At 42.8% G+C, this 13,508-nt stretch overlaps 1 protein-coding gene across 1 annotated transcript; it reads right to left on the bottom strand.

Annotated features, from left to right (window-relative positions):
• Positions 1 to 175: 175 nt before the first annotated feature.
• Positions 176 to 13,175, bottom strand: Zbtb8os (zinc finger and BTB domain containing 8 opposite strand). Its single transcript, XM_036178920.1, has 7 exons — positions 13,052 to 13,175; positions 8,624 to 8,648; positions 7,224 to 7,345; positions 6,946 to 7,028; positions 4,159 to 4,211; positions 2,892 to 2,928; positions 176 to 391 (listed from the first exon to the last, which is right to left on the bottom strand). Exons 1-7 carry the CDS (start codon positions 13,146 to 13,148, stop codon positions 305 to 307), a joined length of 504 nt encoding a protein of 167 aa, XP_036034813.1. The 5' UTR covers positions 13,149 to 13,175; the 3' UTR covers positions 176 to 304.
• Positions 13,176 to 13,508: the final 333 nt, after the last annotated feature.

The raw sequence follows: 13,508 nt of genomic DNA, 5'->3' as shown, positions 1-13,508 counted from the left end.
AGTTGGAGTCAGTCCCAGCGGCTCCTACACCAGTGGGCATTCCCCTGAGAGCATGCTGGCACGCTTGCATTCCACTGGAGGTGTAAGGCACCTGCTGCAGATGACCCGGTACAAGACTATTCCCCATTATCTAGGACTCACAGACCAAGACTCCACACTGGTTTTCCACTTGTGAAAGTCACACTTTAAATTCCCAGTTCTGTATTTCCATTTAGCAAAGACACTAGAGAAAACGAATCATTGCATCTTCTCAAAAGGAAGAAAACAAATCAGTTCTTCGTAAGAGTCTCTTTTTCTTGGTATCTTAAATGTCGATGATCACAAACACCTCTGGCTTCTCCTCACTGTAGACTTGCATTGCCGAGTATGTTATTGCTTTGACTTCTGTTCCCTAATGTTGGCGTCATAGGAAAAAAGAAAGAAACTGGATTTAGACTCTAGCTCTAGCAGGAAGTTTCTGGCAGAAAGTCAAACTGTAATTCTGAAACAAGAAACTGGTGGCTCTCCAGTCAGTGCAGAGGCATAAGCTGGTGTGAGACAGCGAGAGGCAGTCAGCAAACAGAAGGAGCCCTGAGTCCTGGAGGAGCCGGTGCTAATGCCCGCCCCGCTGCTCAGGGAGGCCTTCTGACTGGCTGGACACAGGTTGTTTTTTAATTCCTAAAATGGGTCAGAGCAAACAACACAAGCTTTTCTACGTTAGCCCAGGGCTCTTCCTGTCCCTACCTCCTCCCTTACACCCTGACTGCAGCCTGAGCACTCAGCCTATTCTCTTTGCAGGTCTGGCTGGAGTGACAGAGAATGACAGGTCAGAGCTTTCCCAGGATTCTGATACATGATAGTACACACCGCCCCAGTTAGACCAAAAGCATTAGATGTCCTCTGAGTTCCTTCCAACTCCATAAAGAATCTCTAATAATAATGTACCAGGTAATAGGTGAATGGCACCTGCTAGCTCTAATGCACAACAGATATCTCAAGATGCCACAGGAGGAGATACGTGACGTCATCACCTAAGTCAAATTCTACTTTCTGCCAGAGGCACACGTGTCTATATGTACATCCACATTTCAAATGGTTCTTTACTGAGCAGTAATCTAGATGGGCAGCTTTTCTCCTCCCAGGGACAATTCACATGTTCTCCTCAGGCGTCTTCCCTCCATTCTTAATCAACAATGCTCCTTAGAGAAAGCAGCAGCTACCAATAAGAAGTAACTCACATATAAATCTACAGTCAATCTACCATCCATCCACTTGGTCCTCAGATCTATTGTTCCCGCAGTAACAAATGGCCTGTTCCAGGCCTATCCAAAGCCAACTCTACACCTATGAGCTGATTTCACAGCACCACTTACCAAGATTCTACATCCTCTCTCTCCAGTGTATCCCCCTCCTTACTCATTTCCACTTTGCATAGAAACTTGCTATAAACTTCCTAGCTAAAGCCAGAAAATAAACCTTTTTTATTGACCATAGTCCCCCAACCCCACAGCTACTGCTGTGTTACCGACCTGTCCCTGTTCTGCAGTCATTTCCAAATGAATCTGTTTGTTTGAAACAGGGTCTCCATGTGGTCCTGGCTGTCCTGGAACTTGCTATGTAGACCAGGCTGGCCTCAAACTCACAGAGATTTATCTGCCTCTTCCTTCTGGGATTAAAGGTATGTACCACTACACCTGGCTTTCCAAATGAATTTTTTAAAGTAAAGAGAGGGTTAGAGCTGGAGCTCAGTAGTGGACCATTTGTGTAGCATGCACAAGGCCCTGCGTTCAATTCCCAGAGAGACAAAGAGAACGTCTATCCCAGCATCTTCACTGTAGAGACCACACCTCTGGTGGCCCATGCCTGTAATTTCAGTCCTCCAGAGGCAGAAAGAGACAAGAGATCTCAGTGAGTTCAATGCTAGCCTGGTCTACAAGGTGAGTTCCAGTCCAGCCAAAGCTACACAGTGAGATTGTGTTTCAAAAATAAGCAAAAAGTCCAACCAAACAAAGAGAAAACCAGACTTTAAAATTCCCTCACAGGCTAGAGAGATGGCTCAGCTGTTCTTCCAGAGGTCTTGAGTTCAATTCCCAGCACCCACATGGGGGCTCACAACCACCTATAATGAGATCTGGTGTCCTCTTCTGGCCTGCAAGGACACATGTAGGCAGAATATTGTATATATAATAAATAAATAAATCTTTTTTTTTGGTTTTTCGAGACAGGGTTTCTTTGTAGCTTTGGAGCCTGTCCTGGACTAGCTCTGTAGACCAGGCTGGCCTCGAACTCACAGATATCCGCCTGCCTCTGCCTCCCGAGTGCTGGGATTACAGGTGTGCGCCACCACTGCCTGGCAATAAATAAATCTTTAAAAATAAAATTCGGAGCTGGAGAGATGGCTCAGAGGTTAAGAGCACTGAATGCTCTTCCAGAGTCCTGAGTTCAATTCCCAGAAACCACATGATGGCTCAAAACCATCTGTAATGTGATCTGGTGCCCTCTTCTGGCCTGCAGTCATACATGCTGTATACATAATAAATAAATAATCTAAAAAAGAATTATTTAAAAAAAATAAGGGAGTGGGGAGGACAGGGGAACCCATGGCTGATGTGTAAAATTAAAACACAAATATAATAATAAAAAATGTAGATTAAAAAATAAATAAATAAGATAAATAAAAATAAATATAAAATTCCCTCACAATCTGTAACACACTTGATCTTGGAGCCCAATTCAGACTCCTAACTGACCAAACAGATGCGTAAAATCAGTGTTTTAATATATGCATCTGGTAAGAGACACCTGAGCAAACCTACTACTTCACACTAATTAAAACTGAAGTTTACTTTCACAGATGCAGATTTTATGTAAGAAAGGATGAATGCTTTCAATGGCTAGACTTCTGAACATACCTGAGGGTGCTTGGACAATGAAAATTCTTCTCCCCACCTTGAGAAGGAAAGTAAAAACATGATTATTACTCCTACAATTTTCTATTTGTTATTTTATTCTCTACATTTTAAAGTAAGCCTTATAAATGTGGTCCCAAACCGGAGAAGCAAAAAGAGATAGCAGGATCAGGGGAGTAAACCACATAGGTCTAAAGAACAAAGGACATAATCCACAGGCTCTAGATTATGACGTTTTAGATGTGGCAAACAGAACAGGCATCAAGCTGAGCGTGGTGGCACACATTTAATCTCAGCACTGGGATACAGAGGCAGGCGGATCCCTGAGTTTAGGGGCAGCCTGGGTGTATGGAGTGAGTTCCAGGTCAGTCAAGGCTACACTCGAAAAACCAAAAACAATTGCTGGGATCATCTAAACTGAGGCCAGCTGCTAATTATAAATACACCTTTTTTTTTTTTTTTCCCCCCCTCCAGTTTTTGAGACAGGGTTTCTCTTTGTAGTTTTGGTTCCTGTCCTGGATCTCACTCTGTAGACCAGGCTGGCTTCGAACTCACTACCTCCCAAGTGCTGGGACTAAAGGTGCGTACCACCACCGCCTGGCACATTTTTTTTTTAACCATAAAAATAAATAGCCGGGTGGTGGTGACGAATGCCTTTAATCCCAGCACTCGGGAGGCAGAGCCAGGCGGATCTCTGTGAGTTCGAGGCCAGCCTGGGCTACAGAGCAAGTTTCAGGAAAGGAGCAAAGCTACAAAGGAAAACCCTGTCTCGAAAAACCAAAATAAATAAATAAATAGATAGATAGATAAATAAATAAATGAGGGCTGGAGAGATGGCTCAGTGGTTAACAGCACTGGCTGCTCTTCCAGAGGACCTGGGTTCAATTCTCAGTGCTCATATAGCTCACAACTGTCTGTAATTCTAGTTACAGGAGATCTGACACCCTCTTCTGGTTTCTGCGGGCACTAGGCACACATGTGGTGAACAGACATACATGCAGGCAAATACCCACACATATAAAATCAAATTTTGAAATTGGGACTCACACTCTGTCATCAGAAAGAACGTTACTTCCCCAAGTTCCCGAGTTTCTAAAGCTCAGGTGAGCTCACACTCCTTAGGGGTCTCCCTCAGCTCAACCTGCAAGGTCTAGCCAAGTGCAGCTCTCCCAACTCACCATTTATATTTGTTACTTTGCCCACTGGTATCAATGGAAAATGTATTTTAACATCTTTCATGACTTGCTACTTAACTAGTTTCAAAACTTACCCAATTGACCGTAACTTGAAATTTTTTTGATCAATATTGAGTACTTTCACTTCCTAAAGAGGAAAAAAAATTTAACATTTTAACTTAATTACTAACTTGTTTTTTTTCCCACGCCCCAATTATTAACTTGTTAATTAGTTAATTAAGTAACTATTTTAAAATGTTTTTTAGATAAGGGCTTACATTTACTCATGTGAGCCTCAAAATATAGCCAAGGATAACCATGCATTCCGGGCGCCCCTTCTGCCTCCATCTCCACAGTGGTGAGATCACAAGCATGTGTCACCATGGTTGCTTCTTTGGAGAGCTGGAGACTGAAACCAGGGCTTTGGGAATGCTACACAAGCATTCTTCCAACCGAGCTACAACCCCAGCCCAGAAAAATCATTACTTAAAAAAAGAAGAGTTCAGCTAAATGCTCATAACCCAATACTTGAACTCAGGTGAGGGGCCTGAGGCCAGGGCCACTTGGGATAAAGAGTAAGACCCTGCCTCTAAAACAAATAAAATTTGCCTGGGCAGTGGTGGCACATCTCTTTAATCCCAGCACTTGGGAGGCAGAGCCAGGCGGATCTCTGTGAGTTCAAGGCCAGTCTGGGCTACAGAGTGAGTTCTAGGACAGGCTCCAAAGCTACATGGAGAATCCCTGTCTTGAAAAACAAAACAAAAACAAAAAAACACCAAAAACAAACAAACAAACAAACACAAATTCACACCGGGCCATTCATTAAAACACTTCTAGCTTATCACATTTCCTAGAAAGCAGTATCATACTTCTCTGAAGCAAAGAAAATGAAAATGTCAAGTAAACTAAAACCCAAGGATAAGGTTTTTACTTACTCCAGGGAGGGATCCTGGAGAAACAGGCCTTCTAAACCAGAGGCAAGAGTGCTGCCAATGTCGGAAGCACTTGGGAGACAGAAACAGAAGGATCAGGAGCTCAAGGCTGTGCTCACCACAAAGGGAATTTGAGGCCAGTTAGCTAGATGAAAACCTGCCTCATGTTAGGAGGTAAATGAGTCAAGGGGCTGCTGCAGGAACAGCTGTAGTAGATACAGTATCTCATGTGCAAGGCCCTGCAACCTTAAGTCCCAGCATCAGCAAAGAAAGTTCAAAGACTACCTCCATGAAGGAGGAGATACATACATAGTTCTAATCACTGTCAGCCCATCTGTAACAGCACCGCCCTCTTCACCTTTGTAGGAAGAGTGACCCAGTGGAGCACATGTCATGGAGTGATAGAGGAGAGACTCACAGACTTCTGCAAACATAAGGGCTAGGTGTCAGATGCTGGAGATGTGCCCTACAGGTTGACCACAGCAAGCAATTTCCATATGGCTTTTCCTTTTTTTTCCCCATTATGAATTCGAGGCCAGCCTGGTGTACAAAGTGAGTTCCAGGACAGCCAGGGCTGTTAGACAAAGAAACCCTGTCTCAAAACAAAACAAAAAACGAACAAAAATATCTAAAATCAGCTGGACAAAGTGGCATAAGCCTCCTAGCACTTAGGAGACAGGCAGATCTCTGAGTTTAAGGCCAGCCTTGTCTACAAAGTGAATTCCAGGATAGCCAGGATTACAACTTGAAAAATCCTGTCTCAAAAACCAAAAAATGTAAAATCAACTGTTGAACTTAGGCCAAAGTAACGGCCATTAAACTTGAAGGGTAACAGTTGGAACATGCATCTCTATATAACATAGCTCAGACTTAAACTTGCAGCCGGTCGGTGGCGGCGCACGCCTGTAATCCCAACACTCGGGAGGCAGAGCCAGGCGGATCTCTGTGAGTTCGAGGCCAGCCTGGGCTACCAAGTGAGTTCCAGGAAAAGGCACAAAGCTACACAGAGAAACCCTGTCTCGAAAAACAAAACAAAACAAAAAAACCAACAAACAAACAAACAAAAAACTTGCACATCAGGAGCATTTTTTTTTTTTTTTATATATATATACTCAGGGGCTCAATATGGAGCCCCAACTGACCTAGAACTGGCTCTGTAGACCAGGCTGGCCTGGAACTCACAGAGTTCCTCATGCCTCTCTCTGCCTTCTGAGTGCTATAATGAATGGTATATTCTACCATGCTGGCTAAGTAGACATTTTCTCCAACCCTTAGTAGATACTCTTATACAATTCTGATACCAAATACTATGTGATCAGAGAGCTAAGTAAAAAAATGAATATACCTAGGCAAACAGGTTAATCAATAAAGACCTACATGGAGATAGAGATTGCTCAGCAATTAAGAGGACTGGCTGCTCTTACAAAGGGCCCAGGTTTGATTCTCAGTACCTATATGGTATAGCTCACAATTGTTTCTAATTATGGTACCAAGGCATATGATGCCCTCTTATGGCCTCCAATAGCACTCCATGCATGTGGCACACAGATATACATGCAGGCAAAACAAATGTATACATAAACTAAAAATAAACAAAACATCTTTAAAAAAAAAAGACCTATAACTTATACAAATCAACATTACCTCACATATTTATATGGACTGGGTTTTGTTTTGGTTTGGTTTTTTCGAGACAGGGTTTCTCTGTAGCTTTGGAGCCTGTTCTAGACTAGCTCTGTAGACCAGGCTGACCTGGAACTCACAGAGATCCGCTTGCCTCTGCCTCCCTAGTGCTGGGATTACAGGCGTGCGCCGCCGCCGCCGCCACCACCACCACCACCCGGCATGGACTGGTTTTTTGATCAGATACTTTATCTTCAATTATTTGTTCAAGTTTACAATATGAACAAAGGGCTTCTTGCTCAGCGAACAAAGAGAGCCCGTGCTTACCCGGGGAATGAAGTATTCATCAACACTGAACTTGTAAAGCCACTCATCCAAAAAGTGTAAGAATAGAGTCTGCAAGTCATCTCCTACACAGGGTCAAAGGCCATCACAGGGCGACGGTTAGTGACTGGTCTCTCAAAGCTTGGTGAAAGTACAATGAAGTTCGTTGGCTCAGTTAAAGATTTATAATCCATCCTGTTGTTCTTACTGTGACACTATATTCAGATCATGCAGAACATTGTATACCCATATAATAATTTTTCCTTGAGAATTTCAGTTACCTTGGGTTTCTGCTTCTACTGTTTGAAGAGGTTCCACAGTCCCTGTATCTGTCATGTAACCAAACATGACCGTGACACACTGTTCAAATGCTTCCTCCAGAGCATGTCCCCATGCTTGTAACCTAAAAAAAAAAAAAAAAAAAAAAAAAAAAAGTTAAAATTAAGACAAATAAAAGGGGTCACAATGTTTGCAACAATATAATCCACTTACAAGAGAGAAAATTCCACAGCAAAGTCAAAAGAATATCAGTTTGATAAATATAAAACTAAACGTCTACTTTAAAGGCACCCAGGTTGGATGCTTTTAGACTATTGTTCTACATTTAGAACGAAAGAAATACACTATGGCCTGGAAGTTGGCTCATCGGGTAAGGGTATCACCAAGCCCAACACTGTAGTAGAAGGGAAGAACAGACTCCTCCCATTTGTCTTCTAACACAAGCGCACACCGTAAAATAAATAAAAGTGTAGCTGGGTGGTGGCGGCGCATGCCCAGTCTACAAAACGAGTTCCAGGAAAGGCGCAAAGCTACACAGAGAAACCCTGTCTCGAAAAACAAAACAAAAACAAAAAAAGCAAAGTGTAATTACACAATGGGAGAACACCTTTAATCCCCAAACTAGCAGGCAGAGGAAGGTAGGTCTCTAGGAGTTTGAGGCCAGCCTGATCTATATATCCATGTAACAAATTCCAGGTCAGCAAGGGCTACACAGTGAGACCCTACCTTCTGAAAGAAAAGCTAGAGGTGGAGAGCTGTGTAGTGTTAAAGAGCATTTGTTGCTCTTGCAGAGGGACCCAGGTTCTAGTCCCAGCACCCACATCCATCTCTGACTCCAGTCTCATCTGACCACCTCTTCTGACCTCCACGGGCTGTAGGAACACACACTGTGCACATAATACATATTCAGGCAAAATATGCATACACATAAGGTAATAAAATAAATCTTTTTTTTTTCTTCCTGAGACAGAGTTTCTAGTGTAGCTTTGACTGTCCTGGAACTCACTCTGTAGATCAAGCTGGCCTTAAACTCAGAGATCCACCTGCCTCTGCGTCCCAAGTGCTGGGATTAAAGGTGTGTGCCACTACTATCCAGCAATAAAATAAATCTTAAAAAATTAATGTAGTTAGAAATTTTTATTAAAAAAAAATCAAAACATTCTAGACTGGAGAGTTGGCTCAGAGGTTAAGAGCACTGGCTGCTCTTGCAGAGTTTCTGAGTTCAATTCCAAACAACCACATGGTGGCACACAACCATCTGTAATGAGATCTGGTGCCCTCTTCTGGCCTGCAAGGATACATGCAGACAGAACACTATACATAAGAAATAAATTTTAAAAAATTAAAACACTCATCCTTCTATTTAAAGACAGTTTCCAGAAATAATTCTTGCTGTACTTACTGGACATCAGCTGTATGATCCAAATCTGAGGGAGAAAGGGAAAAATATGTATAAGCCACTGAACTTGACTCTCAAATCATACAAAAACAACTCTAGGCTATTGACAGACAGAAGGCAGAAACAGCAGTAAAAAGACTTCTAGTTCATTGCTACTCATCAAGAATGTCATCCTAGCCAGATATTAGGCTCACACTTGTAATCCTAGTACTTAAGTGGCCAAGGCAGTTGGATCACAAGTTCCAGCCCAGCCCAACCTGGGTATACAGTAACACCCCATCATTAAAACAAAAGAGAAAAGAAAAAGAAAAAGGCAGGGGGTGGCTCAGTGACTGAAGGCACTGGACTGGACTGGACTGGACTGGACCAGTAGAAGGAGAAAACCGCCTCCTGGAAGTTGTCCTTCAACCTCCATACTTAACACTGTGGCACATATACACACCCACAGAGATAAGAAATAAGGCGTATTGTGGAGAGATGGTTCAATAAGTAGAAGCACATGCTGTGCAAGGCAGTATGACAAGAGTTCTGATCGCCAGAACCTGTTAAAGTCAGACACATCAACACAAGCATCTATTATTCTAGCATGCTTACCGGAAACAGGAAGAGGAAACCATAACTCCTAGATTGGTTATTCTCAACCTGTGGGTCGTGACCTGTGGGTCAAGGGGTCACCTAACACACATATTTACATTACAATTTATAACACTAGCAAAATTACAGTTATGAAGTAACAGTGAAAATAACTGTATGGTTAGAGGTCCCCACAACATGAGGAACTGTATTAAAGGGTTGCAGTATTAGGAAAGTTGAGAACCACTGATCTAGAGATTCCTGGGCTGCTGGCCTGGCAGTGGCCAAGAGAGCCTTCCTTTCTCAAGGAAGGCAGAAAAGTAAGGACCCAAGTGGTCCTGACTCGATGCACATGTGCACACATACCCATGAACATGCACACATACACTGACACACCCCATACATGACATAACGTTAAAGCAAACAGAAAGATGGTGCTGGAGGGATGGCTCCTTGGTTACGAGCACTCGCTGGCCTTGCAGAGAATATGGATTTGCAGCATCCAATGGTGGCTCACAACCACTTTGTAACTCTAGTTCCAGGGGCTCCAATGCCTTCATGGGTACTAGGCATGCATGTGGTGTTCATAAATACATCCCTCAAAACACTCATACATAAGAAAAATAAATCTTCAAATAATTAGAGAAAAAAATTTTTTTTTTTTTTTTCCAGACAGGGTTTCTCTGTGTAGCCCCGACTGTCCTGGAACTCAGTGTGTAGAGCAGGCTGGCCTCGAACTCACAGAAATCCCCCTACCTCTTCCTTCTGAGTGCTAGGATTAAAGGTGTGTACCACAAGCACCCGGCTGAGAAGAAAATTTTAAAAAGTAGGAAAACATGAGGCAGTTAGACCTTTTGCTATGTAGTTACTCAACGTTAACTCTTTTTTAGTATTATTTTATAAACAAAACAATCTACCCGCTTGGCTCATATTTAAATGAATGATAAATTCTGGAAAGTACCAAAGCAGGAGTCTTCTAGGTGTTTTGTTTCATTTGCTTTGGTTTTAGACACAAGGTCTCCCAATGCAGTTTGGGCTGGTCTGATCCTTCTGCCTCAACCTCCATCTGGAATGCTGGGATTATAAGCAAGCCACCACCATGCTTCTAGGTATCCTAAAACATCTCAATTGGGTGCAGCAATAGGTTCTTGCAGTACCAGCTACTCTGAGTCTGAAGGTGGGAAATCATTTAAGCCCAGTTGAAGGATACCCTGGGTGACACAGCAAGACCTCCTGTGTGTTAGGTGTCTTAGACATTGGTCTCTCAATAACTATTTCTTGATATCAGTTACTTTTCCTGACTATCTAGTCTAATCCTGAATAGGAAGGCCAAATCCACAAGATGTACAATGAGTGTTCCCATAGTAAAGACTGGACCACAACTCTACTGAGACAGTCACCTCCTCCTCTTCAGTAGGTTCTTTGCCTATCCCATGGTTTTCATCCATTCTTTCTACTTGTTTGGCTTTGAGACAGGGTCTAATATATAATCCTGGCTGGCCTGGATTCACTATGTAGACCAGGCTGGCATAGATTCTCTTGCCCATTTCCAGAGTGCTGGGATTAAGGATGTGTGCCACATAACCAGCACTAGCAGGATTCTCGGAGGTCGTTTAATACAATCCCATGACTTACCGCCTAACATGCACAGTGTTCTACATTTCATACTGAGCATGAACAGAAAATAAAGCAAAGGAAGGAAAAGGTGAAGAGAGAGAGCCTGAAATCCACAGAGAACATATGACAGATTTTAGACTCCAATGTTGTTAGAACTACAGCTGAGGTTTTCTGGAGGCTTAGGCAAGAAGAGCATCAGTTTGAGGCGAGTCTGGTATATGTATTGAGCTCAGGTATAAAGGTCCATTGAACACCACGTTTCCAAAGACCACGGACCCCAGTGAAATTAATTTTAATAGCAGGGGAGTTAAGGAAGGAGTTCAATAGATGGGTATAGAATTATCCTGAATTCAATCTCTGCTACAACAAATTAAATAAATAAGCAATAACACAAATCTCAAAATATTGTTGGGAACTGAAGAATTCATAGTATATGACAGCTTTATCAGAACACCTGCATTTGACCAAACTCTAGCATGGCTTCTAGTTGTATAAGGCCACATCCCAAGATAGAGCAAAAGTCTTAGGTACAATGTTTGCCTGAGAAAAGCCTGAAAAAGGCTGGAGAATTCCCTCTTTGTTCCAGCCAACAGCTGATAAAAGGCCACTAATCTCCCTACTTTACAGCAAGTACCAGAGAAGCCTTAAAATTGTGAATATGTATCCTTTCCAGCTCCAAAGAATCTTTCTCAAGGATCTGGTTCTTTGAAATGTTATCCCACAGCCAGGGGCCTCTTGTCTCAAGTCTGTGGGAGGCTAGAACTCAAGAGCCCAAAACTGCCAGGGAAAAGACACAACTAGCCTTGGCCTTGTTGCTTCCACAGCAATTATGACTCATCTTTTGTACTTTGTTACTTCTCTGACTTTAGGAGCCCTTGCCCTACCTCCTCATTCTCCTGTAAAACAATCTCTATGTGAACTGGAATGAATCTCAGCTTTCACCATCCGTGGTGACTGTATTCAAATTTGTGTCTGCCTGTGTTATATTTGATGGGGTGAAGAAGCCCCCATCAAATAGAAAAGAACTGGGGGGTTGGGGATTTAGCTCAGTGGTAGAGAGCTTGCCTAGCAAGTGCAAGGCCCTGGGTTTGATCCTCAGCTAAAAAAAGAAAAAGAACTGGGAGCATGAATCCTCTTACATGAACCTCTAACACGGACAAATTACACTCTGGGAATAGCAAATACAATAGAAAATGGGTAAGAGGCTGGAAAGGCACTGAGGGAACTTTCTAGGATGACAGGACTGATCTGGATGAAAACTAGGGCTTCTTACACAGGTATATCTGTTTAGCAGCTGTAATAATTAGGGCCAGGTGTGGTAGCTCAAGTCTGTGATTCCAGCACTAGGGAAGCAGAGACAGGATGATCATTCTAAGTTTGGTTGGAGTGAAACCCTGTCACACAAAAAGAAAAGTACTTAACTCCTGTATATGTAAATTATACTCAATTCTATAAAAGTTTTTTAAAAGATGACATTGCTATACAGGGTGGTCCTCCAATTCTTTTCTCTCAGGAACTCTATATTTAAAGATTACTCTAGAACTGAAGCTGTAGCTCAGTGGTAGAGCCTTGGTCTAGCACATCCATTAAAGACACAAGAGTCTTGTTTCTGAGACGGCTTTACTCTGTAGCCCTGGCTATCCTGGAACTCACTGTGTAGACCAGGCTGGCCCCAAATTAACAGAAAACTTCCTGTCTCTGCCTCCAGAGTGCTGTTATTAAAGGTGTGGGGGCTGACAAAAGGGCGTTAACTAAAAAAGAAAAAAATATATAAAATACATTTTTATGAATAACTATATTGTAAAATTTTAGAGTAGTCTTTTTTATTTTCAAATAGAAAATCCAACCTTGGGACGTGGAGACAGACACACAACACATCTCTCAATTATTTTCCCAGTCCTCTAACATGGTCACATTATTTTACTACTGGGAGAAACTCAAGGACGAAACTTGGAAAACACAAGTATAGAGCTAGTATAATTTATATAGCTCCAGAGAAGAGAAACGTGATTTAGGCACACGTGGACCTTTAGGAGACTATAAGGGGAGGCAGCGCCTCAAGTTTCTTCTTTCTCGAGTAAAATGATCTTGTTCTTCACCTTCCCCCTAAATTAGGTACAAATGCGGGCATGCTGAGATTATACCAGGAGCACCTGTGGGGCAAGGAGATGGGCGAGACAGGAAGCTGCAGGTAAGCCGCTGAGGTTGCCCGTATGCAAGAGATGTGAGCCACCTACTCACATTCATACTTTCGATTGACTGGAGGATACTTGTCCTTGATCGCCTTCTGTTCCTCCGTCAAATTGTAATCTCTAACATCTTCCTCTTCTTGAGCCATGATTGCAGACTTCGGGATTCTACTTCCGCCCTTCGGCCGCTAGACTTCGGCCCTGCGCCATAACTTCCGCCCTACACCCCACCCCTTGGCAGTCTAAAAGGACCAGGACTCTATTCTCGGAGCTCGCGGAAGGATATTACCTCTAGCGACCTCCTTCCTAGGTTCTGCCACTTACATAGCGTGTCTTGAGTTTCAGTAGTAACAAGTGCTCTATTTTCTGCACTTATTACTGCTAGTTCCTTCAAAAAGCTAAGGGAGTAAGTTAAATGACACCGTGAGTTAGGGGCCTGTAAGTCTAAACGGTGATGCATTTTCTCCTCGGGATTACGAACCAGATCCGGAAACACTTCAAATTTCTTT

Source organism: Onychomys torridus, chromosome 2, assembly GCF_903995425.1.
Source record: "Onychomys torridus chromosome 2, mOncTor1.1, whole genome shotgun sequence".
NCBI lineage: Eukaryota > Metazoa > Chordata > Mammalia > Rodentia > Cricetidae > Onychomys > Onychomys torridus.
Note: the sequence above shows the minus strand (reverse complement) of the source record. Positions and strands in the feature narration are given on the sequence as shown.